Source organism: Aquarana catesbeiana, linkage group LG03, assembly GCF_042186555.1.
Source record: "Aquarana catesbeiana isolate 2022-GZ linkage group LG03, ASM4218655v1, whole genome shotgun sequence".
In the NCBI taxonomy this organism is placed as follows: domain Eukaryota; kingdom Metazoa; phylum Chordata; class Amphibia; order Anura; family Ranidae; genus Aquarana; species Aquarana catesbeiana.
In genome coordinates this window covers 546,975,729-547,002,766 of record NC_133326.1, presented here as the reverse complement: position 1 = coordinate 547,002,766, position 27,038 = coordinate 546,975,729, and the positions used below count along the sequence as shown (strand labels likewise).

Here is a 27,038-nt window from a genome sequence, read left to right as displayed (position 1 = left end):
CAACAAGGGGTGTTCAGAGAGAGTGATTGACACCCTGTTGCTGAGTAGAAAGCCTGTAACTAAACGTATTTATGCGAGGGTCTGGGGGGTCTTCGCCCATTGGTGTGAAGCGAGAGGGGCCCCCCAGAAAGATATTCCAGTAATCTTAGACTTCCTACAGGAGGGAGTAGACAGAGGTTTAGCAACCAAGACCCTTAGGGTTCAGGTGGCAGCTTTGTCTAGCTTTCTGGATATTAAACTAGCTCTAGATCTTTTGGTAAAGAGATTTTTGATGGCTAGAGAGAGACTTTCCCCGGTGCAAATGAAGGAATTTCCACCGTGGGATTTATCTTTAGTCTTGGAAGCCCTGACCAAGGCACCTTTTGAGCCATTGGCTCAATCTTCAGTTAGGTTAATTTCCTTTAAGACTGCCTTCCTTCTGGCTGTTACCACAGCCAGAAGGGTGGGCAACTTGCATGCTCTTTCTATGAAGGAGCCTTTTTTCGCCTATTGGAGGACAGAGTCATTCTCAGGCAGGACCCTTTGTACCTGCCTGAGGTGGCTTCGCGCTTCCATAGGTCGCAGGAGATTATCTTGCCATCCTTCTTTCTCAATCCACAGAACGAGAAGGAGCGGGCCTTTCATACTTTAGATGTTAGGAGATGTCTGTTGCTTTATCTGGAAAGAGTAAGAGAGTTCAGAAAATCTCAGCATCTGTTGGTCAGTTTTTGTGGCGCTCGAAGAGGCGAGCAGGCCTCTAGAACGACTATTGCTAGATGGATTAGACAGGCTATTACCATAGATTACAAGCAATCAGACCAGTCAGTTCCAACTAATCTTAAAGCTCACTCTACACGGTCTCTGGCAACCTCTTGGGCAGAAAGGGCCGGAGCATCGGTGGACCAAATTTGTAGAGCAGCAACGTGGTCAAGCCAAAACGCGTTCCTGAAACATTACAGAGTGGAACTTCTGTCACCCCAGGACCTGGCCTTCGGCAGAAAGGTCCTGCAAGCGGTTGTCCCGCCCTAAGGTAGGCCTGAGCTACTTGCTCTGCTCTCAGGGTGCCGTCCTGGAAGACGACTTGAGAAAAAGACCAGTTACACTTACCGGTAACGGTGTTTCTGGGAAGTCTTCCAGGACGGCAGGCCTATTTCCCACCCGGTTTGTATTATTATATAGTGGTACATTGGAGGTGTTTTTGTTTCACTTTCATGCACTGGTTTGGGTCAATACTTTTGCACAACTGAGGAGTGCAGGGAGGGGCGGGGTTTTTAACCGCTTTCTTGATTGTGTTTCCTGTCAGGAGGACCAGTCATCTCTCAGGGTGTCGTCCTGGAAGACTTCCCAGAAACACCGTTACCGGTAAGTGTAACTGGTCATTTTTTTGCATGTGTGTGCTGTAATATTTTGTTCCACAGCTCCGGTCAGTCACAGACCCAGAGCAAACCTGGAAGCAAGATGGGTGAAAATGGAAGAGGCTGCAGCGCTGACATCGTGGCACTGGAACAGCTTTGTTTTAAGGCAAGTTTCACATAATGTGCTGGTATGCGTTGCATACCAGCACATTATGACTTTACCTTGCAGGAAGAGGGGAAAAAAAAAAAAATTGAGAGCGGCGCATCCCGATTCCCGTGCCCACTGACATCTGTGTTACACTCTGTCACATACAAGGGATGGGCAGCGGGCGCTCTGTGATTGGCTGTGCAGGCGGCGGAAATGTCTGTGATTGGCCTGGTGGAGGTGGTAAATGGTTACATGTGGAGGTGGGGAGGGGCTGGGCTGGACTGTGGGTGATCTTGGCCGCCCGGAGTCCCGCCTCCCTTCCTGGCGCGCGATGTGTCTCCTCTTTACTGAGGTCTGTTATCTGCCCTTCCTCCACTGTCAGCACCCGTCCCCCACTCTGTCAGCACCACCCTCCTCTGTGTCAGCACCCCCTCTCTCTCCTGCCTCCTCCTCTCTCACCTCCCTCCCCCCACCTCTTTTCCCCCCTCAGGGGGTGGAGGCCCCATGATTCCTAACAGCAGTCCTGTGAGTGAGTGTACCAGTTCAAATGTGTCCTGCCGACACAGTGGGCACAGCGATGCAGCATCTGCCTCTACTATGCCTTCTCCCCAAGCCCCCCCACACAATGGAAGGAAGGAAAATGGCACTACAGAAGAGCAGCTTCGCTCCGCCCCCAAACTCCGGCACCCACACTTCCTGACTCTAAACGGCTCTCGGTAAGGCAGTCTAATGGGAGTCTTTAGGGGCAGGGGACACTAATGGGGGGGGGGGGCAGGGGACACTGATGGGGGGGGGGTCACTGATCTATTAGAGATATCCAAGGGGGGTGCTGATATAAGATGACTCTGAGCTAATGTAGAGGGGGTGCTGACTGCTGGTGACCCATTAGATCAGCAGTCAGCACCCGCCATTAGATCAGCACCAAAGAGACCCCTCGCTTGAGGCCTCTACTAAATAAGGGAAACTCTCCTTATATCAGCACCCACATTAGATCAGTTTGTCCTTATATTACCTCCCCCTCCCTCTCCTCAGAGAAACCCATTATATTACAGTCCCCTTATATCAGCACCCCCCTTAGAGACTGACGGTTTGTCTCTAAAGAGGATCAGATATAGGGGACTCTGATCTAAAAAAAACACAAAAAAAAAAACACCTAAAATAAAACTCCTCGAAAAAAACTATGCAAAAATTAATTAAAATGCAGTGCAACCTCCCCCTATAATTATATTAATTTAAATGTGAACAAATAATTGTGAATGATGGTGGAAACCCCCAAGGGTAATCCAAGTATTAATACACTCCAATCTTATTTAAACATATACTGTGTAATCGCCACACACACATATAATACTGTATGAATAGAGGTGTAAATCCATTCCAAAATCTGTTTTGCTAATATTCGAAAAAGTAAATTGGATATTAGCACATTTTGGAATGAATTGGAGGTATACACCTCTATTCATACATTATTATGTGTGTGGAGATTGCACAGTATATGTTTAAATAAGACTGGAGTGTATTAATACTTGGATTATCCTTGGGGGTTTCCACCATCATTTACAACTATTTTTTCATATAGGAATATAATTAGTGGGAATGCTTTAGCAGTCCCACTATTGTTATTCGATTTTATTTATTTTTAATAATTTTAATTTTAATTTTATTCCGTACGTTTTTTGGCTCTGCGTAACTTCTGCATACTTTCAGCTATTAAAACCATTCAACTATCAAAATGTTCGTCTTTTAGCTGATGTGTGCTCTTTTTCAACTTTTTTTCTACCATTTATACTTTTTAAAATATTAAGCTTTTTATCACTTTTTTTTAACATTGAAGTCAATGGGAGCATGCTTCAGAAACTTAAAATCTTCTTCCGCTCCCAAAAGTTTCAGCTCCTTCATACTTTCACCTACAGACGCCAAACAAACTTTAAAATGTTCACAAAATATTCAGCTATCTGGCTATATCTTTTCAGTTTGATATCTTTTACAGTTTGAGAAAAAGCTTTTTGTTTAGAGGTCATTTCAGGAAATTTTAGCCATTAATCAGAGTGTACTGTGTTTGTTTTGTTGCCATGGTTACCAAAGCTTCTGTTATACACAGGGGGGGAGGTGGCTGGAGCATCTCAGCTCTGATTACAGAGCCTGGGGGAGGGGACAGACACACCATGTACTGATTTATAATAGAGGAATATGATGGGGCAGTTTTGATGGGGCAATTATGATGGGGCAGTTTTGATGGGGCAATTATGATGGGGCAGTTTTGATGGGGCAATTATGATGGGGCAGTTTTGATGGTGGCAATATGATGGGGCAGTTTTGATGGGACAATTCTGATGGGGCAGTTTTGATGGTGGCAATATGATGGGGCAGTTTTCATGGTGGCAATATGATGGGGCAGTTTTCATGGTGGCAATATGATGGGGCAGTTTTCATGGTGGCAATATGATGGGGCAGTTTTCATGGTGGCAATATGATGGGGCAGTTTTCATGGTGGCAATATGATGGGGCAGTTTTCATGGTGGCAATATGATGGGGCAGTTTTCATGGTGGCAATATGATGGGGCAGTTTTCATGGTGGCAATATGATGGGGCAGTTTTCATGGTGGCAATATGATGGGGCAGTTTTCATGGTGGCAATATGATGGGGCAGTTTTCATGGTGGCAATATGATGGGGCAGTTTTCATGGTGGCAATATGATGGGGCAATTCTGATGGGGCATTTTTGATGTTGGCAATATGATGGGGCAGTTTTGATGGGGCAATTCTGATGGGGCAGTTTTGATGGGGCAATTCTGATGGTGGCAATATGATGGGGCAGTTTTGATGGTGGCAATATGATGGGGCAGTTTTGATGGGGCAATTCTGATGGGGCAGTTTTGATGGTGGCAATATGATGGGGCAGTTTTGATGGCAATATGATGGGGGCAGTTTTGCTGGGGGCCATTTTAGCAATTCAGCATTCCCCCCAGGAAATGCATTTTCTAGTTTTAATTTTAATTTTATTCCGTACGTTTTTTGGCTCTGCGTAACTTCTGCATACTTTCAGCTATTAAAACCATTCAAACCAGCTATTAAAACCATATCAAAATGTTCGTCTCTTTTAGCTGATGTGTGCTCGTTTTCAACTTTTTTTCTACCATTTATACTTTTTAAAATATTAAGCTTTTTATCACTTTTTTTTAACATTGAAGTCAATGGGAGCATGCTTGAAATCCTTAAATTCTTCTTCCGCTCCCAAAAGTTTCAGCTCCTTCATACTTTCACCTAGAGACACCCAACAAACTTTAAAATGTTCACAAAATATTCAGCTATCTGGCTATATCTTTTCAGTTTGATATCTTTTACAGTTTTTGAGAAAAAGCTTTTTGTTTAGAGGTCATTTCAGGAAATTTTAGCCATTAATCAGAGTGTACTGTTTGTTTTGTTGCCATGGTTACCAAAGCTTCTGTTATACACAGGGGGGGGAGGTGGCTGGAGCATCTCAGCTCTGAATACAGAGCCCGGGGGAGGGAACAGACACACCATGTACTGATTTATAATAGAGGAATATGATGGGGGCAGTTTTGATAGGGCAATTCTGATGGGGCAGTTTTGATGGTGGCAATATGATGGGGCAGTTTTGATGGGACAATTCTGATGGGGCAGTTTTGATGGTGGCAATATGATGGGGCAGTTTTGATGGGGACAATTTTAATGGAGCAGTTTTAAAGGTGGCAATATGATGGGGCAGTTTTGATGGGGGCAGTTTTGATGGGGCAATATGATGGGGCAGTTTTGATGGTGGCAATATTGATGGGGCAGTTTTAATGGGGACAATTTTGATGGCAGTATGATGGGGCAGTTTTGATGGCGGCCATTTTAGCAATTTAGCTATTCAGCATTCCCACGCATTTTCCCCAGGAAATGCATTTTCTAGACAATTCTGATGGGGCAGTTTTGATGGTGGCAATATGATGGGGCAGTTTTGATGGCGCAATTCTGATGGGGCAGTTTTAATGGGGACAATTTTGATGGGGCAATTCTGATGGGGCAGTTTTGATGGCGGCCATTTTAGCAATTTAGCTATTCAGCATTCCCACGCATTTTCCCCAGGAAATGCATTTTCTAGTTTTAGGGGGAGGTTGTGCTGCATTTTTTCCATTTTAATTTTTTTTGGGTCTCTAAGAGGAGCACTGATATAAGGGGACTCTGATCTAATGGGGGTCCTCTATGGGGGGGCCCTAAATTATAGAGGGGTAACACTGACCCCTGTATTATGGGGGGTAACACTGACCAATAAAGCGTCCTGCATTATTGCTCTCCTTAGTGCACCCAAAGGTGTCCCAGGTCTTTACAATCCTATAGTGTATATTAATTTAAATGTGAAAAAAGAATTGTGAATGATGGTGGAAACCGCAAAGGATAAAGTATTAATACACTCCAATCTTAAACATATACTGTGCAGTCGCCATACACATATAATAATGTATGAATAGAGGTGTAAATCCATTCCAAAATGTGTTGTGCTAATATTTGCCATGCAGCTTTTTTTCCCAAATTTTTTGCCATGCACCTCTAAAGTGTACAGGTTTGGCTTAAAGAAAAGGGGGCAACCCTATCCTGCAGTGAAGAGAAAGGGAGAGAAAATAGGTAAGACAGCAGCGGTGGCAGCCGCAATTTACCTGTGTGATTCGGCCGTTGCGGCGCCGCCCACTGCACTGACTGACAGGCATAGTGATATGCCGCCTGGCCTGAGGAAAGCAGGAGGAGATCAGGAGAACGCGATGCCTCCTTCTCCCTCAACCTCCAGAGTCACGCTGAATAACGGCCATGGTGGCTGTGACTGGGAGTGGGACAGAACGAAGATTTAAAAAAAAAAAGTGTCACTCTCTCTCGCTTTCTCCCCTTCTCTTTCTCCCCTTTTCTGTGTCTATTCTCTCTCTTCTCGCATTTGACGGGGCACAGGGGCTGCATTTGACGGGGCACAGGGGCTGCATTTGACGGGGCACAGGGGCTGCATTTGACGGGGCACAGGGGCTGCATTTGACGGGGCACAGGGGCTGCAATTGACGATTTGACTGCCCCTTGGCTAATTTTAAATAAATAAACTTAGGCTTTAAGGGGGCAAGGGCAGGTAGGTCAGTGTGTGTCAGGTAGGTAGGTCAGTGTGTGTCAGGTAGGTAGGTCAGTGTGTGTCAAGTAGGTCAGTGTGGGTCAAGTAGGTCAGTGTGGGTCAGATAGGTAGGTCAGTGTATGTCAGGTAGGTCAGTGCAGGTCAATGTATGTCAGATAGGTAGGTCAGTGTATGTCAGCCAGGTAGGTCAGTGTGAGTCAGCCAGGTAGGTCAGTGTGAGTCAGCCAGGTAGGTCAGTGTGAGTCAGCCAGGTAGGTCAGTGTGAGTCAGCCAGGTAGGTCAGTGTGAGTCAGCCAGGTAGGTCAGTGTGAGTCAGCCAGGTAGGTCAGTGTGAGTCAGCCAGGTAGGTCAGTGTGAGTCAGCCAGGTAGGTCAGTGTGAGTCAGCCAGGTAGGTCAGTGTGAGTCAGCCAGGTAGGTCAGTGTGAGTCAGCCAGGTAGGTCAGTGTGAGTCAGCCAGGTAGGTCAGTGTGAGTCAGCCAGGTAGGTCAGTGTGAGTCAGCCAGGTAGGTCAGTGTGAGTCAGCCAGGTAGGTCAGTGTGAGTCAGCCAGGTAGGTCAGTGTGAGTCAGCCAGGTAGGTCAGTGTGAGTCAGCCAGGTAGGTCAGTGTGAGTCAGCCAGGTAACACCCCCCTCCATACAACCCCACCGTCTGCTGCACCATCCCCCCCCCCCCACTGGTGCTGGGCTCTGACTTTGGGCTGAAGCCCCTGGTCTTTTTGCTACCTAGCAAAGCCCCTGGTGACAGCTGTCATATAGAAGAATCCCCTCACTTTGTAGAGATTTTCTCTTACTTCCTCTTGCTTCACTGAAAAAAGTGAAAGTAAGGAATTTTCAACAGGACAGACCGCAAAAAATAAACTGACAGGGGTATACATGATTTATCAAAACCTTTACATACATTTAATAGGTTTTTTTATAATGTTTTCAAACAAGATTCAAATAACTTTCAATTGGAAAAATGTGAATCCTTGCTGAAAGCCATATGAATCTTGGGAAAAAACATTATTAAAACAGACCTCTAAGTGTTTTGATGGTATGGAAAAAAAGTTTAATGGATTGAAATGCCTACATTTCTTGAAAAAAGGCTCCCTTCAGTACTTATGATAAAGCAAAAAAGCCTGGGCTTCTGGTCATGTGAGATCTGTTGACAAAGCAGGTTAGAGTTTGACTCTGTTCAAATCATATGAACCAAGGGCCTAGGCTTTTAGTCATGTGGCTAGCACATGAGGGAGTACCAGAAGAAAAGCTCAGTCTGTCAAGAATAGTCCTTACATGAGCTCCGGGCGATAGCGGTGGATAATGGCACAGAGCGCAAGGCCGCTTTTCCAGGACATTGTTAAGTCAATAACGTTGACTCCGGCATAACCTTCAGTCTGCTTCTGACACCACCCCAACAGCTTACTGGAGCGAGCCACCGACTCTGCAATAGAGGAAAAAAAAAAAAAGAAGAACATTTTGACTTACCTGTAAATTCCACATCTTAAAGTACACTACAGAACACAGGCAAAATATTCATACACCACAGGTTATAAGCGTGCACCTTCAGGTGATTGGACACTGGCAAGCTTTTGAGGACAAGCCCACCTTGGCCGCTTCCACTATAACCCTACACAGCAAGTCCTCAGTTTTGAAGGAAACCATGCAGAGGGCCCAACACAAGGAACACCTGGAATAAAAGTTTTTTTTTTTAAATAGGAGCATGAAGCCAGAGGCCTTTGAAAGAGGATGAACAAGGCTGACACTTGCACTATAAGGATGCATACAGCCCAGTTCTGGTCAAGACCTGTTTGTAGTAAGGCTAGAAAAACAAGGCACAGAGTAATCTCTACATCTAAATTGACTGCATTCACACCAGGCAAAAAATTAGATTTACAGGTGTGCTAATAGCTCTTCATCAAAGTGGCTTTTCTTACTTTCAGCAAGGTAGGAATCACAGACATCCGAGTTACAATAGCCATGCCGTAAACCAGAATAGAAGAAGACATTGACAAAGCATGTCAAGATGTCTGAGAAGGTCTGTTTACCAGGTTCTACTGGGTCAATTTTGGACAATTAGAATTTTCTCTCCTTTCAGCTCTATTTTGTGGAGCAGATGGCAGAATTCACACTTGTGCAAAGACAGATCAGCCTGAACTGAGACCATGGAATTATCAGGGCATCACAGGCCAGGGCTAGGAGATCCCTGGTTCTGGAAACAAACTTAACTTGTTGTTGAATCTGGAGGCCAGGATGTCCACATCTGGAATCTCCCTCCCCCCCCCATCTTTGGCATATCGGATTAAACACATCTGGATGAAGAGACCATTTTCCCAGGTCCAAGTGATGGCGACAGATAGTTGGCCTTCCAGTTTTCAACTCCTGGGATGTGGACTGCACAAGCTGCTGGACAATAAGATTTGGTCCAGAAGAGAATCCGATTTCCATTCATTCCCAGGCAGTCAGACTCCTCATGCACTGTTAATGGTTGATACAGCTGCTGTGGTGGCATAATCTGATTGCACACGGATTGGGTGTCCCTTTAGAAGGTGGGTTCCGTGCTGTAGGGATTACCTGACTGCTTTGAGCTCCAGTTGGTTGAAGGGGTGTTTGGTTTTCTCTCCTGTCCATGTTCCCTGAACTCTTTCCAGGATTGAAATACTTCTCTCTAGCCTAATAAACCTGCATTTGTAGTAAAGACTTTCCAGTTGCAGGGAAGGAAGGAATTCTAGTGTTAGAGCTTTCTTCCTTGGCTGGATAGGAGCATGGAGTAAGTCCAGGGGAAAAGACTGCTTATTCCATGCAGACAAAATGTGTTGGAGAGTTCTTGAATGGAATAGGGAAAATGTACTGCTTTGAAGGAGTCTACCATTAGGCCTAGAACTCTTGTGGCGAATCTCACTGTCAGATTTCTCTTGAATCTCAGTTGTTCAGCTAGAGCCCTTAGAGAAAGAAGTTTCTTTTCGGTGTGATCAGTCCAGGCTCAGATCAAGTATTAAAAAGGCAGAGGCAAGGCTGAACAGCAGACTTGCTGAAATGTATGGCCCAGCCAAAGGCCTGAGTCAGCTGAATTGTATTGTGGACATTTTGTGAGAGCTACAAGGGAGGATGAATCCTTCATGAGATCATCATCTATATAGCCTGTGACTCGGATGCCATGAGTTCTGAGAAAGACCAGCAAGGTTGCCAAGACATTTCTGAACACCCTGGAAGCAGAGGATAGGCTGACAGGTAGTGCAACAAACCAGAAGTGTTTTTTTGCCACTGCAAAGCATAGAAAACACGGATAGGTAAATGAGAACATGCAACATCTTGGATGTCCATAGATGCCATTTACTCTATTCCCTTGGTCTCAGAAAAGCAATTACGGACCTTGCAGATTGAAGGCATTTGGAAGCATACCTTCTTTGGTACCATGAACAGGTTTGAGTGGAATCCATTGAATCTGTCTTCTGATGGTACTGGACACAATTATTCATTTCTCATTGGCGTGGGAGCAATTGAAGGCGGAATATATCTAGACCTGAGACTGGATATATAAATTGGGCTCTCATGTGCCGAATTGTTTGTGGAGTGGGACATCAACTGTTTAATAATAGTTGATGTAACCCCAATTCTATACTGGCCATTGCTTTCTCTTCCCACTTTCATTTAAGAATATATTTTTTTTAAATAAAAACGAAAAAAATGTAATCCTTTTAGTTTAATTTCTGCCTTTTTATTTTAAACAGGCATTTCTATTTTGTTTAATGTTGAATTTTTTTCCATTTGAATGATTTTGATGCATTAAAATTAGTTAATTGAATCCATTCACATACCCTGCTGTGGTTCAATGACCATTTACCTGCACTAAAAACTGTATCTGATCCACAACTCTGGGCAGCATATGGTATCCTATATCTGTTGCAGGTCATAACAGAAAATGGACCCATAAGCTTCCAATTACTCAAAGAAAGATTTTCGCTTCCAAATAAATAAACTATTGTTCAGATACTTACAGCTCAGACACGCACTTAGAGCACAGATAGCTTCCACTAATATTACTCTTGAAACTCCGCCGATTATTGGCATTCTACTTGGGACAGACCCAACTAAGCTTATATCAAAATTTATACTATGTCCTTAGACTTCACAGATCACATAAAGTTTCCCAATTGGCTAAAGAAAAGTGGGAACAAGACATAGGCCCAATTGATAGCACAGACTGGGCAGAAATCTTAGAGGGAGTTAAGACGGCCTCCCCTAAGCTGTCGGATAGGCTTACACAACTGAATATTGTACATCGCACATACATTACACTTGTAAAACTGGCGAAGTTTCAACAGAATAGAAGTCCCAGATGCCCTATGTGTTTAGTGGTTCCAGGCTCATTTTACCATTTAATATGGAGCTGCCCGAACATACAAACCTACTGGTTACAGGTAATACAATTTCTATATGACACTATGGGCACACCAGTGGGCCTTGATCCGAAACTATGTCTCCTGACACTGATGTAGATATTTAGCTATATTTATAAATGAAACATTATTCCTTGCGAGGAAAGTAATCGCTAAGGTTTGGATGCAGGCGGTGCCCCCACCATTACAACATTGGAAAAAATAAATAAATGATACCCTTCCATATAGAAAAATGATATATACCCACAGAGGCCGCCCGCAAAAAGTTTCCAGTATTTGGGATCGATGGCTGGAGGACAGTGAAACTTGCACTGTGTGATGTTGCTATTGGGAAATTTGCGATCACTTTGTGAGTCACCCTGCTTAATTATGAATGATGTATACACATGTGTACTTAAATATGGAGTTTGACATGTGTACTAACGTTTGTAATTCTCATACTAGAATGTATATGTTTGATATACCTTGACTCAGATGCAATTGTGTTACTGTACCTGGTTCATATCTCAATAAACTTACTTTTTTGGATAAAAAAAAAAATAGTTAATTGAAAAAGGTTTGCTAAAGGTTCATATTTTAGTGCGCATGTATGTGCGCCTTATATACACATTTGAATACATAAATATATTTTCAGAGTCTTAAAGAATTCATGTGTAATGTATTAATTGTTGATTTTGTATTGTTTATATTCTTGTCGAATAATGTAAGGTCTATCGGCAATATAAGGAAGCAAGCCTGTGTAATCACTTATGTGGGATTTTATTTCCTTCTTTCATTTCTCCACAAGATGGCAAAGTTTGCCTCTATTGCCATGGCATTTGGTTTCTAGCTGTGTCTCTGTTGCAAGGATGTTAGACATACTTTCCATCAATGGCTGCACAGATTACTTTTTACAACATCTACAATTGGTCAAGGTTGATTACCCAATGAGCGGCTTTGAGTCGTTTTGTGTGACCAAGGACAACGCTCCTTTATCTTGTCAATGGAGTATATATATAGCATGGGCGCAGGCGTGTGGGCAAACCCCTGATGACATCACATATGAAAAGCGATCATCAGGATGCCACGCTCACACGCTCTGCGCATGTGCGATTGCTTCTATAGATTTGTAGAATTGTTTTGGCTTGTTTGCACTGGAGCTATATCTTCAGTTTTGAAACGTATGCATGCAGCACTTGCCAATAAACCACTTGAGACACAATATTACACACCCTGTTGCTGAGGCTGTCCGATTCCCTGGTTGCAGATTACCGTCCGGTGCACCTAAAGGCTTTTTGGTGAGAGATGCCTGGATACTCCTCCATTGAATCTTTAATTCAACAAGTGCTTTGTGACTCCCCTGAGTAGAGGTGGTCGCTGGCTTTCTGGTAAGCCTTTTAATTAATTATGGTGATGGGTAACACGCTGCCAAGCCTCCGTTCAGCCCATCTCTAGTGATAACCCTTCCCCTATGCTATCCAAAATAACATAAAAATTAAAGTTTTTTGGCTGGAGTTACTTAAAAAAGTACCTGTTCCAACTTGCATATAAAATTCAACAGAACAAACCTACAGAACCCATCTTGTTTGTAACTCGGGGACTGCCTGTACTAGTACCAAGGCAGAGTGTGGGGATAGCTCCACGTTACAGGCAAGCCCTCTGTCCAGTCCACTGCTCCATAGCAAGTTATGAGGCAACACCAATTCATTCTCTCGCTCTCTCTATTATATATATATATATATATATATATATATATATATATATAGTAGAACCTCGGATTGCGAGTAACGCGGTTAACGAGCGATACAAGCACTGTATTTTTAAAAATCGTAACTCGGTTTGCGAGTGTTGTCTCGCATAACGAGCACAATTCAGGCCAAAGCGGTGTGCAGTACCGCTTTTGGCCCTTGGTGGGGGGGGCGCCGGAGCCGAGCGTCGCCGCTCGGAAATGCACAAGGACAGCACGGCTGACCTCGGCAAATCTTGGGTAGGAAGTCTTTCCGAAGTTTCCCGAGGTCAGCTGAAGTGCCCTCGGGCCTTTTCGGACGTTTCCGAGGCTCTCTGGTGCCCCCCCCCCCGCCTTTGGCTGCATGCGGTATTGCATCCCACTGACGTCAATGCGGAACAAATTATTTTAGTTTCCATTGACTTCAATGGGAAAACTCGCTTTGATATGCGAGTACTTTGGATTACGAGCATACTCCTGGAACGGATTATGCTCGTAATCCGAGGTTCCAGGAATCTTGAGTGAAGTCGCAAAGAGAAAAAAAGCACACACACACACGAAAAAAAAAAAAAGGCTGAAGGAACAAGAGTCCACCTCTAAGGGTACTAGCAAGAAACTGAAGAATGCTGGGAGAAGGGGTTATACAGGGGCTGGCTTAAAATGTTTCTTTGCCAGTGTCCAAAATTAATGTAGGCAGTAGTATAACCTGACTATCAGAATTCCTGTGTCCCTTAATAAATGGGAAAAAAAAAAAAAGGATTTATAAACATGGTTAACTAAACATGCTAAAGAAAATTAGCAGCACCAAAACTCCAATCGGGTACAAAACATAAATAAGAAAAGTTTTAGAAAGTTACCATTTCTGCCGAGTTTTGGTGTTCTTTGTGCATTAATGTGATTGCTTATTTCCAAGTTAAGGTCCTTAATTTCTGTTGTGTTGTACAAGTGTCGCACCTGAGTGGAGGGATAAGAGACCAGAAATGAGCAACACTGACAATCCACTGCATGCGTTACACCAGGGATGGGCAAATGGTTTTCGCAAGGGGCCACATGAGAAACTGGGACTGTTGGAGGGCCAAACCTAATTCCTCTTAATAATTCTGGACCTGGGAAGATCCACTTTACTGCTCCCCAGCCACACACTCCTGAACTGTAACACAACAGCCGGATGGGGCTGTTCACATGTCACGGCTGTGATGCTATGCTTCACAGCTGTTGCATTTTTCACTCGAGGTGCAGAGCTTGACAAGTGGCACTGCTGGTCAAACCCACCCACTGAGGTCAAAGGAGCTGCGATGTAACCCCGTGCAATGCAGAGGATTGAGGAGCAGTAGTGCAGCATTGTAGGGTTAAACCAGGCAGAGAGGAGGCAATAAAACACCTCCTCGCCACCTGTCAAAAGCCCTCTGAAAAGCACTGTGGCTGGAAAGAGCCTGAGATCAGCACATAGGGACTTCTACAGATTTTGAGCTTGAGTAAAGAAAAGGTGCACAGCTCCCAGGGGGTTTGCATTGTGCAGGGGCTAACACAAGAAGAACTTGTCTGGGTAGCTGAGTGGCAGGACATCTCCTAGAGTAAGCTCTCCCACCAGAGCCTCCCTGGCTCCTCAGGCTCTCTCTCCCTCTCAGTGAGGAAACTGACAGGACCAAAGAGGCATGCTGACAGTGGAGGCTTTGAGGGCCAGTCAAAGGGCCAGATGTAGCTCAGGTCTGTGCTATACAGGGGTTCATCACTATTCCCAACTTAGCCTTCACCAACTCTCACCTCCTAAAATATTCCACTGTACTGGAGGGCTCTCTGCTGAAATACTCTGTACTGCTACAGGACTCTGCTCCTTCCTTCTACCTCTCCTGAAATACCACTGTTTTATATGCTTTTGGGGCAAATTATTTTGAAGTAAAATTGACCAGATCACATACAGTAATATGACAGTCACTTACCTGGCTGGGTCGTAGAAACTGCAGGTTGACGTTGGGATAACGGGTGGTTGGGTCAATGCTGTACTGGTTGAAGTTTTTACTGACATTTTCTGGTGTAGTCTGGGGAAGGAGCCTATAAATACTCTCCCTGAAATCAAGAACAATCAGAGATGTCCATCAGTGAGAGAGTAGGACAGCCGATACACAGAATATAGTATCCAAGGTAAAAATGGGTTTGTACATTCTTTCTGGTCTAGCAGGCATGATCAAAAGCATGTAGGCCCAATACTGCAGTCACAATTGTGTTAGCTGCAGTCATGCTGACGGACAAACCTAGCAACTGGCAGCCATCTACTCTGCTTGCGGGGCCTTACCTCTCAGCCACCACTTCCAGTGGACTGGCTCCTTGTGCCCAGCTGCGTACCATCCAGGCCGAATCCATGGCAGCCAGGAAACCTCGAGCGATGCCAGTTCCCATAGGCCAAAAAGGCTGTTAAAGGAAGAGTACATTTTTCAGTGGTCACTTCGAGAGGAAGAGAAACAGAAGAAGAAGCAGAATCTTGTTTTAAAAGGAAACCTGTCATGCAAAATAAAGGTGACGGACTATACTAAAATATCTTAAATTTTCTCGCTTGCTTTGTTTTCCCATTTTTAAAAAAAAATATTTATTTTTTAGACTAGAGGGGTAGGGGGATGGGTTTGAAATATAATGCTTAAGTTATGCAATACCCTTAGATGCAATACAATAAAAAAAATTAAAAAAAAAAACCCCAAACCATTACACCCTTGTAAATACCCTACTTATCGAAAGCAGCAGCCACATGACTTTCAGGTCTGAAGCCTTCACTCGTATTCTTTTTTCTTCCAGCGGAGTCCTTCTTTGGGTGCCCACAACACTACCTGCGTGATGTGGACAATTCCTGTTGGCTGTCCAGTGGCAGGGTCTTCTCAGGATCCAGAAGAGGAGAAAAGTCATTGGTATGGTAGGGGACTTGACAGAGGGATAACCTGCACATCTGGATTGGCAGTGAGGGACCAAGTCTGAACTTGGGTGCACACATCTTGCTTTACCAGGCAAACCAAAAAAGAAAAAAATCCCTTAGATGGGGTTAAAAGGGAAGGATGGGAACTTTTGAGCTTTAGAGCCGGTTCACACAGGGGCGGCATGACTTGCAGCGCGACTCACAGAGGCGACCTGCACACGACTTCAGCGGCGGCTTGCAAAATGACTTCTGTACAGAAGTCAATGCAAGTCGCCCCAAAAGTAGTACAGGAACCTAAGTCGGAGCGACTTGAGTCGCTCCTATTAGAATGGTTCCATAGTACAGAACGGAGCGCGACTTGTCAGATGGCTAAGTCGCCTGACAAGTCGCCCCTGTGTGAACCGGGTCTTAAGGTTTCCTTTGTTGCGTGATATTTTTCAATTGTGAAAAACTTAAAACAAAATACGATAAAAAAAAAAAGTTACTTTGACTTAACTGTAATTTCTGTATATTGGAGTATAAAGCGGTTGTAAAATCTCACGGTTTTTCACATTTAATGCATTCTATGCATTAAGGTGAAAAACTTTATGCTGCAGCTGACCCCCAGACCCCCCCCCCCTTTCTCTTACCTGAACCCGTTCATTTCAGCGACAAGCCCAGCAGCTCCAGCCCCTGTCTCGGGCCCTCATTAGATAGATTGATAGCAGCAGGAGCCATTGGCTCCCGCTGCTGTCAATCAAATTCGGTGACACGCGAGTTGGGGGCGGGCCGAGTCCTATTTTCTGTGTCAATGGACGCAGCAGCGGGACTCGTGAGCGCGCCCGTATAAGTGCCCCCATGGAAAGTGCCTCTCCGTGGGGGCACCCGATAAACAGGAGGAGCCAGGAGTGCTGTCGGGGGAGCCCACTAGAAGAGGAGGATCGGGGCTGCTCTGTTGCAAAACCTATGCACAGAGCAAGTAAGTATGACATTTTTGAAAAAAAAAATAAAAACACCTTTACAATCACTTTAAAAGGTGACTGGACACCGGCAAAGATTTTGTACACGTCACCCTTGGCACACCCTTATAACTAACACAAGAACAGATGGGAAAGTACTCAGTAGCCTGTATTGTACTTCGATATATAATTTACAGGCAAATCAAAAGGTCTTCATTAGGTGAAAGGCTGATACTGTGGCAGAAGCCAATTCTGAAACACGTCAGAGAAGTCATAGCCACCAAGATGCCAACTTTGCAGGGGAGATCACCCAAGTGGGAGTTCCCTAATGAGTTCAAAGGATGGATCCTACAGGGCAGAAAGAACCAAATTGAGATCCTAAAGATGCGCAGGGTGCTGTAATGGGGGCGGGGGGGGGTTGATCTGTAAGACACATTGAATAAAGTTTTTTACAAGACAAGGAGACAGGGTTGCACTGATACCAATATTAGTGCCGATACTAAGCATTTACATGAGTATTGATACTCGTGCAAATGCACCGACACTGTCAGGATCGGTTCTTTCAGCGGAATTACCACACTGACAGCTGAAATGCAAAAAAGAAATAAAGAACTGATCTGCAGATGAAGTCAGTTAAAGTGGTTGTAAAGGCAGAAGGTTTTTTTTTTTTTTTTTTTTTTCCTTAATGCAGTCCATGCATCAAAATTAAAAAAAAAAAAAAACTTCTGTGTGCAGCAGCTCCCCAAGCCCCCTAATACTTATCTGAGCCCTATCTAGAGCCAGCGATGTTGCAGGAGTGTCTCGGCTGCCCTGGACTCCCCTCATTAGCTGAGACAGCAGCTTGGTGCCATTGGCTCCCGCTCCTGTCAAAGTCAGCCAGCCAATGAGGAGAGAAAGGGGACAAGGCCGCGGCTCCGTGTCTGAATGGACACAGGGAGCGGTGGCTCAGCTCAGGAGCCCCCATAGCAAGCTGCTTGCTGTGGGGGCACGCAACAGGAAGGAGGGGCCAGGAGCACCGAAGAGGAGGATCTGGGCTGCTCTGTGCAAAACCACTGCACAGAGCAGGTAAGTATAACTTTTTTTTTGTTGTTACAAAAAAATTACAAAAAAACTTGTTTTTTTAGTAAATGTTCCTCTGTTTAACCCCTTAACCTTTAAAGGGTAACTGCAGTCTGCTCACATAATTTCTAATAAAAACATCTTTGCCATTCTGAAGCGTCCCTCCAACCACTTTGCATATTTTATATATACTGTGATTCACTACTTGCCAAATATGCTGCCATAATCTCCCTCCACGGAGTCTGGCTGCAATCATTTTAAGTTTGGGCAGTTGAAGCTGCTGTCTTTTCACTTGCTGGATTTACACAGACACACCTCCAGCTCTGCAGCTCTCATTGGCCCGCTTATGACTCATCCCCCCTCCCTTCCTGGGAAACAAAGAGAGAGCTGTGCATGAGGTCATAAGCCTAGGCTTTTTTTTAACCAGACAAGAAACAGAAAGTGGGCTGTAAGATATTTACTGGCAGTGAAAAATGTTTTACTGTTCACTTCTATTTCATAAACTATTAATAATTAAAACTTTTTTTTTTGTTTACTTTGTTCGTTAAAATTTGTATACCTTTAAAGTATATTTACATGTTTCACATTGAAATTTTTTTTATTTCATTTGTAAATAACTTTTCAATGCTTGGTACCATTGTTGACAGCTGAAGTGTAAACAAAACAGTTGCGGTAGGTATCGGTAAATGGTATCGCCGAGTATAAAAAAAAAAAAAAAAAACGGTATCAGTACTTCCCTACAAGGAGAGAATCCAAAGGCTTTTGGAAGAGGATGAGAGGGCCATAAGCCTGTTCACTAAGAGTACTTGGAGACAAGATTTGGTCAAGGTTCAACCGCAGGCAAGCCAGAATACAAGGTAGTAAAATGTCTCAAGGATTAAGCAGATAATGCCAGTGTTCATAACAGGCGAAAAAGGGTCTCCAGGTATAGCAGATCTTTCTTGAAGTGGCTTCTCTTGCCCTGAGTAATGTAGGAATGACAGAATCAGATATACACCTGTTCTTTAAGGCCTGGGTTTCAACCACCATGCCATTAACGCAAGTGACTGAAAAGCAAGCTGGTATTGAGGCAGATCTGACCTGCTTGAGAGAGGCCAGGGGTCATCTTCAAAATCTTTGAGTATATCTGTGTACCAAGTTCTTCTGGCCAGTTTAGTGCAATGAGAATTGCAGTTTTATTATATTCCTCTATCTTGCAGAGCAGTCAAGAAGAATCCACAGTGGACAGCAAGCATATTTTTACCCACACTGCGACCATGAGATTACCAGGGCATCGCATGACCAGTGATAGAGGATTCTTGTTCCTAGCCACGTATAGGGGTAACTTGTTGTTGAACCAGGATGTCCACATCTCAGGTCCCCCAATTCTGACATAGAGTAAAGAAAAGATAGAATGACCATTCCCCTTGGTCTAGGAGATATGGCTGAGAAAATCCACCTTCCAATTGTCCACTCCTGGAATGAGAGCAGCAGAGATTGTTGGCCAGTGCTCTTCCGCCCAAGAGACGATCAGACTTACTTCCTTTAGGGCTGCCTGACTCCTGGTTCCTCCTTGATTTAGGCCACCCTATTGGAAGTCCCCTGAGAAGCATGCTTCCCTAAACTGTGTGAGATTGAAGCACACTTCCCCAGGCTGTGAAGCTGGCATCTGTTGTCATCACCTTTCAATCTGGGGAGATGCTTACTTGGCTGGAGAGAAGCATGAGGAATTTAAGAGAGAGTGTTTTTTCCAGGTGAAAAGAAGGAAAGCCCTTCCATATGCCAGGTCTAGAACGAAGCTTGATATTCCAGATGCAACAAGTATGGGATGGAGACATTTGGAAGTGGATAACCCAACCTATTTTGAATAATCTGGATAGTCTTTTGGATGTTTTCAAATAGCTGTGAGAGATGAATCCTTCAGCAGGACATCTAAGATCCTGGTAAACTGTAGTTCTTAAAGAGGGCGAGAAAGGGTGCAAGAGACTTTGTAAAAGTTCTGGATGCAGAGGATAAGCCGAACAGCAGTTTGGCAAATTGGAAGTATTTGTCTCCTATGGCGAAGTTCAGAAAGCTCTGATGAAGAGGGTAAATGGGAATATGGAGGTAGGCATCTTTAAGGTCTGCTGCCAGGTTTTCCCATAGTCTCAGAGAGGAAATAACTGACCTTAGCAGATTCTATGACAAACCTGTGAATGTAAATAAGGTATTTGTTTAGGAATTTTAGGTCCAGGATAGGATGAATACCCCCATTGGGTTTTGGTACATTGAACAGGTTTGAAAAAAATTCTTTGAACCTTGCCTCCAGAGGTACTAGAACCACTCCCTGAGACAAGAGATGGTTCAGGGCAGTTTGTAAATCTGACAGTTCTTGGACATTCTGGTTTGCTTGAATGAAGAAAACGAAGAGTGGGTAGTGTTTGGAACTCTATTTTGAAACCATCGATTGAACCCATAGGTCTGGGACTTCTGTGACCCAAAGGAAGGCAAATTGTAGCAGAAGTTTCCCCGCTCTTAGGAGTGTGCCCACCAAGTCTGCCCCAAGAGTGCTTTGTGGCAGACTTGGTGGGCGTTGTGTTCTATATCTTGCACCAAAAGTAGGGCTAAATTTTGGCTTGGAAAACAATGCTTGTACCATTTTGGAGGTAGAAACCCTTGGGGGGGGGGATAAAAAATTGGAGGCATTATGGAAATTTGTGTTAGGACATGTTTTTAGGGCATCAATACAGAGAAGTTGAAAGGCAGTGTTTGTAGGTTTTCTGAAAGGGTTTGGTACGGTAGGATCATGGATCATTGCTCTAGTCCAAATAGCTGTGGTTTGACAGATTGCAACAATAGCCTTTTGTAGGGCTGAACCTGGAAGAGTAAAGATAGCCTTTTCTTTCTGCAGAATCCTTAATTGAAGAAACCTCTTATAGGCACAATAAGAGGTTTGTTCAAGACTGCAAAGTTTACTACCAGAATAGTCCACTTTTTAGTGAATTTGCTTTCCCCTGGATATAGCTCAGCAATTATTTTTGGAGGGGAAAGAAAAAAAAAAAAAAAAAAACCTTTAGGGGAAACCCAACAATCATACAGTTGTGCTCAAAATTTGGCATACCCTGGCAGAAATTGTGAAATTTGGGCATAAATATTGAAAATATGACTGATCATGTAAAAAAAAAAAAAAAATGTCTTTTATTTAAGGATAGCATTAACATAAAGCCATTATCACATTTTTTTGGATTTTTTTTAATCATAACAAAAATCACCCAACTGGCCCAGATCAAAAGTTTACATACCCTGGAATGTTTGGCCTTGGTACAGACACAGATGGCACACACAGGTTAAAATGGCAATTAAAAGGTTAATTTCCCACATTTGTGGCTTTTTAAATCACAATTAGTGTGTGTATAAATAGTCAATGAGTTTGTTAGCTCTCACATGGATGCTTTAAGCAGGCTAGACGCTGAGCCATGAGGAGGTAGAAAAGTCAAAAGACCTGCGTAACAGGGTAATGAAACTTAAAGATGGAAAAGGATATAAACAGATATCCAAAGCCTTGAATATCCCTAAATAAAAGACAGTTTTTTTGCACGATCAGTCATTTTCAATATTAATGCCAAAAATTCACAATTTCCGCTAGGGTATGCAAACTTTTGAGCACAACAGTATATTGTCCGTTTTATTTGTTCATGAATGGGCAAGGTGAAGGTGAAGGTCTTTTAAACTTTGCAGATCTCTTAGTATCCAGAGAGGCATGACGAGAGAAAAGAATTAGGTGTCATTGTAACAAGGCTCTTGCGCTAGCATATCTACATTGGCAAGCATTTTGCACAAAAGTAGAAGTTCATAGAAGTTTCCCACAGCCACCTCCAACACCACCTAGGGGTCTTCTTCAAAGTTTTCCCATGTCTATCATTTATGTATGAAGTAGTTCCACTTCCAAAAAGATGAAGGTGGAGAGGAGCCCTGGTGCTTTAGGGCGCTGGATAGGGATGGCTGTATTAAGGCCATTCATTGTCTGAGAAATTCCAACATAGATGCAGAATTATCTGCCTTGGACAAATATGCCACTGGCTGCATGCCTAAGATAACACTAGAATCAGAAAGACTGGTGTTAAAATAGGGTCCCTGCTCCATTGCAAGAGAAGCAATGTTGCTGTGAGTGGTTTGAGTAATTTGCACCACTGGATTCCTGGACAGGCAAGTGACCCAAATATTACAAAAGTCAGCAGCTACAGTATTTATAGCTGCTGACTTAATTTTTTTCTGCAGAAGGCTGGAGCTCCTCTAAGCATAGAAACTTCTCCATAAGGGAGATGATGTCCATCACCTACAGGACACTAGGCTACCTATCTGTAGTCTGGACCGAAAGCTGTCTGTGGTAGCTCAGTCTGTGCTGAGAGTGAACATCGTGCACACAGTGAGTGCATAACAGACGTCCAGCGATACATGTGTGGCCGTTTAAGCCCACCCTTTTGCTACCACAAGTGTTGAAAAAGGTCAAGATATGAGGGAAACAGGGATGAACTAGCCAGGTACACAGGATGAAAATTTAGAGACACTCAACATGCAAGTGTACTGCTGCCTCCTCCAAGTCACATTAAATTTTAAATTTTCACTATAAATTGATCCTGTGTCTACTACAGTTCGCAATATATCATGTAATCATTGCAACAAAAAAATGCAGAGGCAAGATGTAATTGGCTGTAATTTTGAATTCATTTTTCTAAAGAACACAAACTGTCCATGATCTACTGACCTCTAGAAGGCTGTCGCCCACAAGTGCCACAAGCAGTCGATGACTATTCCTCTCTCGCACCAGTGCGGCATTCTCTGAGGCATACATGCAGGTGAAATCGAACATGGCTACGTCCGGCTGCCCATAATGATTGATGGCAAAGTCCAGGGTGGGCAGCTGCTGATTGGTGGAGAAGCGAGCAGCCTCTGTGGCGTAATTCAACAGCGCCTCCTGGTCCACATTGGCACGTGACAGCAGCATCTCTGTGTCAGCATAATCCTGTAGAGGGGGCAATGAAACTGATGAGAGGTATACCAGAGAACGTAAACACAACAGTCTGCAATTAAGATCATGCAAAATCATATTCCAAATTGTACTACAAACGTAACAAGAGGACATTTTTTTCTTCATCGGCGGCTTAAGAATTCAGAATGTTCTTGAACAAAAATTTCTTATTACTTTAAGTTGATTTTATTTTTTTAAAGTGGTTCTAAAGGGCTAATATTTTGTACCTTTATGCATTCTATGCATGAAGGTAAAAAATATTTTATGTGCAGCAGCCCCCCCCATACTTAACTGAGCCCTCTATTGATCCAGCAATGTGCACGAGAGCATCAGCTCTTCTCTCCCTTGTCATTGGCTGAGACTGTAGCGGAATCCAGTGGCTCCTGCTGCTGTCAATCACGACCAAACAGCCAATGAGGAAAGAGGGTGGGGCCAAACTGTGGCTCCAGGTCTGAATGGACACGCAGAGCAGTGGCTCGGGAGCGCGCCTGCTTGGGTGACCCCACTGCAAGCTGCTTTGTTCTGGGGTCACTAGACAGGAGGGAGGGGCCAATAGCACTGGCAAGGGACCCAATAAGAGAAGGATCGGGGCTGCTCTGTGCAAAACCACTGCACAGAGCAGTGAAGTATTGCATGTTTGTGATTTAAAACAAAAAAACAAAAAATTGGCTCCAATATATCACTTTAAACTTTTAGAGAGTATAATAAATACAGATCTACAACTAACATTTTAAAACCAAACCATATTTATATATTATTACGTATATAAAATACAAGCGTACCCAGCTCTCCAGTACCCAATCTACCTACGGTATAAATAATTTAACATACACTATGTGCAACCTAATAACTTTGAACATGTGGTTCCAAAAGAGGTGCATAAATGTTAAGTTGAACTCTGGGCAAAAATGTTATATATACGGTGCTTCTGAAGCTGTAAATAATTTCTTGGTGTTAGAGTGCACAGTCCTCCTGCCCGTCATCAACCCAGCCTTCTTTGTTCAATGGAAGGCCTCTGTGCTCCTAATGGACTGTTCACAAAATCAGTGGCTGCTATGCCCCCTATCCCCCTGGGCAACAGTCTTATACAATCCTCACTGTAGTTCTTTGTAATGAGAGTGGTGATGTACTTACATTATAATGTGTGGTGTCAGGAGTCTGACTTTGTGCTGTGTAGTTAAATTGATTGACAAGCAGATCTGTGGTCTGTTCCACCTCCTATGACCTCAGACTTTCACTGACAGACCAGATGTGCAGGCTATACAAATAAGCTTTATGCTCAGAGTAAGTGCCCTTCATCACATCCACATGCAATATTGGAGTGTGAGGAGATAATGTACAACATGCCGACATAAAATAAAAAGCAGCAGAGCAGGGCGCAGTAATGTGTGTGGGCAGAGTCAGAAGCCTGGGAGCAGGAGGATACTCTTCTGATCCAATGTGCACAGTCATGTCCACCCAAACCCTAAATCCTAGGGGGAGGGGGGGGGGGGGGGGGCAAGGGATGTGTAGTCCCAGTGAGCAACATTAACAGGAAACGACATCACCACTTTCGAGATACCTCCTGCTGGATGCTGGGGATTGGGGAAGATGAAGATGCAGTGTAAAATGAAGACATCATGGATTTTTAAAATAGTGAATTTTAAACAAAGTGTGCAATTTTAATCAAGATCACATCAGCGATTTTGCTTAACTGATTGCACAGGACTATAGTATATATTTAATCACCATCCCAGCGTTCTTATTTAACAAAACTATAAACTACTGTAAACCACTTAACATTTGTGCATACTTTTCATATACAGTCTCAACAAGTGGTAAACGCCGCTACTTGTGATACGTGCAATTTCTCATACACAAAACTTCACATTTGAAAAATTACACCCAAATGCACGTGCAAATACCGGTGTTTACATGCAGATACCTGCGTACCAGATTTTATCAATATAGTCCTATGAGATTTCTGCACCAACTGGGACTCATGGATGTCTCAAATACAGGGGTATTTTATGCTATACTCTCATACAACTATTTACATTTGTGGGCACTTATAGTTTAGCATCCTTGAGGTAGTGACAAAAATACTTTACATTTTTAAAGTCACTTGTTTTCATTAGTATGCATTTTCCAATTTCTCAGGAGAGAAGAAGTTTATAAAAGGGTGCAGTATTACTTTTGGCAACAGGTCTGATGAAGTTACTGCATGCTCCAGTCCACTACTGAATGTCTGCATTTAATATCTGGAGAACAGGTCACGAATCTGCCATCTGGATACCAGGGCCGTTGGGCAGGAAGGAAATGCCAAAAGAAATCACATTTGATAGGCAGGAACAACAACCCTACATGTTAAACTCTAAAGCTGCATTTTAATCTGCTTATTTTTTTTACCTTCTCAGGGTTCCTCTTTTTTAGTTTCATAATAAAAAAATAAATAAATAAATAAATACACACACACCCCCCTCTTCCGTTTTCATTACATAGCTTATTTTAGGGCAATAGATGTCATCACTGGGTTTATGTACTTCTCTATGCAATGCAGGCAGGGCCAGATGCTACTGGACATGAGGAAATGAGGTGGGTTTTAATCGGACTTGTTGCATCTTCTCAGGCAGCCTATACATTAGTCTTTTTTTCATCCAACCAGTAGGTTGAGAAAAAATAATGTATGTATGAGAATATATATATATATATTTTTTTTTTTTACACACACACACACACACACACACACACACACACACACACACACTCTGATTGGTTCTGCTAGCTATAGCCAGCAGCACTATGAATTTGTCGGCAATTAATGGTAGGTTTATTTTAACAAGAAAAAAAAAAAAATCCAGAAAAAATGCATTTAAAAAAGTTATGAATTGATTTGCATTTAATGAGTGAAATAGGTATTTGATCCTCTATCAATCAGTAAGATTTCTGGCTCCCTGGTGTCTTCTATACAGGCAACGAGCTGAGATTAGGAGCACTCTTTAAGGCCGAGTTCACACTGGTACAACAAAACGCTCCGACATTGGGAGCTCATGTCACATGATGTGTGAAAATCAATGTTTCCCTATGGGAGCCGTCTTAAACTGGTCTGACACAAGTCGGTCCGACTTTGAAAATGCTCCCTGCACCACTTTGGTCAGACGTTGAGCCTACTTCACAAGTCGAATCACCGTCTTGACTGATCCGACTTTGGCATGGGACTTGTGCTCTGATGATCTTGAAGGGGAACTCCACGCCAAATTTTTTTTTTTTTTTAAACGGCAGGGGTTCCCCCTCCAAGAGCATACCAGGCCCTTCAGTCTGGTATGGATTTTAAGGGGAACCCCCACACAAAAAACGGCGTGGGGGGTCCCCCCAAAATCCACACAGCCCGGCAGGTCAGGAAAGGGGTGGGGACGAGGAAAAGGGAGAGGGAGAGAGAGAGGGAGAGAACCTCATCGGAGGAGGCAGAAGAGCCAGAGAGAGGAGAAGTCTGAAGAGAAGCCGGAGCTGCCTTAATAAATTACCCTATTTATCGACGTATAACACGCGCCGGCGTATATAACACGCACCCCAAGTTTAGGAAGGAGGTTTAAGTAAAAAAAAAAAAAAAAAAAAAAAAAACTTACATTTTAAATGCCCATCAATTCAGGCTTCCACACTGTCCACCTGCAGCCCCCCCACTGTCCACCTGCAGCCCCCCCACTGTCCACCTGCAGCCCCCCCACTGTCCACCTGCAGCCCCCCCACTGTCCACCTGCAGCCCCCCCACTGTCCACCTGCAGCCCCCCCACTGTCCACCTGCAGCCCCCCCACTGTCCACCTGCAGCCCCCCCACTGTCCACCTGCAGCCCCCCCACTGTCCACCTGCAGCCCCCCCACTGTCCACCTGCAGCCCCCCCACTGTCCACCTGCAGCCCCCCCACTGTCCACCTGCAGCCCCCCCACTGTCCACCTGCAGCCCCCCCACTGTCCACCTGCAGCCCCCCCACTGTCCACCTGCAGCCCCCCCACTGTCCACCTGCAGCCCCCCCACTGTCCACCTGCAGCCCCCCCACTGTCCACCTGCAGCCCCCCCACTGTCCACCTGCAGCCCCCCCACTGTCCACCTGCAGCCCCCCCACTGTCCACCTGCAGCCCCCCCACTGTCCACCTGCAGCCCCCCCACTGTCCACCTGCAGCCCCCCCACTGTCCACCTGCAGCCCCCCCACTGTCCACCTGCAGCCCCCCCACTGTCCACCTGCAGCCCCCCCACTGTCCACCTGCAGCCCCCCCACTGTCCACCTGCAGCCCCCCCACTGTCCACCTGCAGCCCCCCCACTGTCCACCTGCAGCCCCCCCACTGTCCACCTGCAGCCCCTCCACTGTCCACCTGCAGCCCCTCCACTGTCCACCTGCAGCCCCTCCACTGTCCACCTGCAGCCCTCCACTGTCCACCTGCAGCCTTCCACTGTCCACCTGCAGCCTTCCACTGTCCACCTGCAGCCTTCCACTGTCCA

General features: G+C 44.4%; 1 protein-coding gene across 24 annotated transcripts in view; it reads right to left on the bottom strand.

The window, feature by feature from the left end:
* MICAL3 (microtubule associated monooxygenase, calponin and LIM domain containing 3) overlaps window positions 1-27,038 on the bottom strand; it is a 313,530-nt gene that overhangs the window by 152,259 nt on the left and 134,233 nt on the right. For all 24 annotated transcript variants that reach the window (XM_073621556.1, XM_073621539.1, XM_073621540.1 and 21 more), the window contains exons 8-12: window positions 22,299-22,556; window positions 14,970-15,085; window positions 14,617-14,743; window positions 13,534-13,630; window positions 7,868-8,015 (exon numbers count right to left, since the gene is read on the bottom strand). In XM_073621556.1, the coding sequence (XP_073477657.1) occupies window positions 7,868-8,015; window positions 13,534-13,630; window positions 14,617-14,743; window positions 14,970-15,085; window positions 22,299-22,556 (746 nt within the window). The remainder of the gene's footprint in view (window positions 1-7,867; window positions 8,016-13,533; window positions 13,631-14,616; window positions 14,744-14,969; window positions 15,086-22,298; window positions 22,557-27,038) is intronic.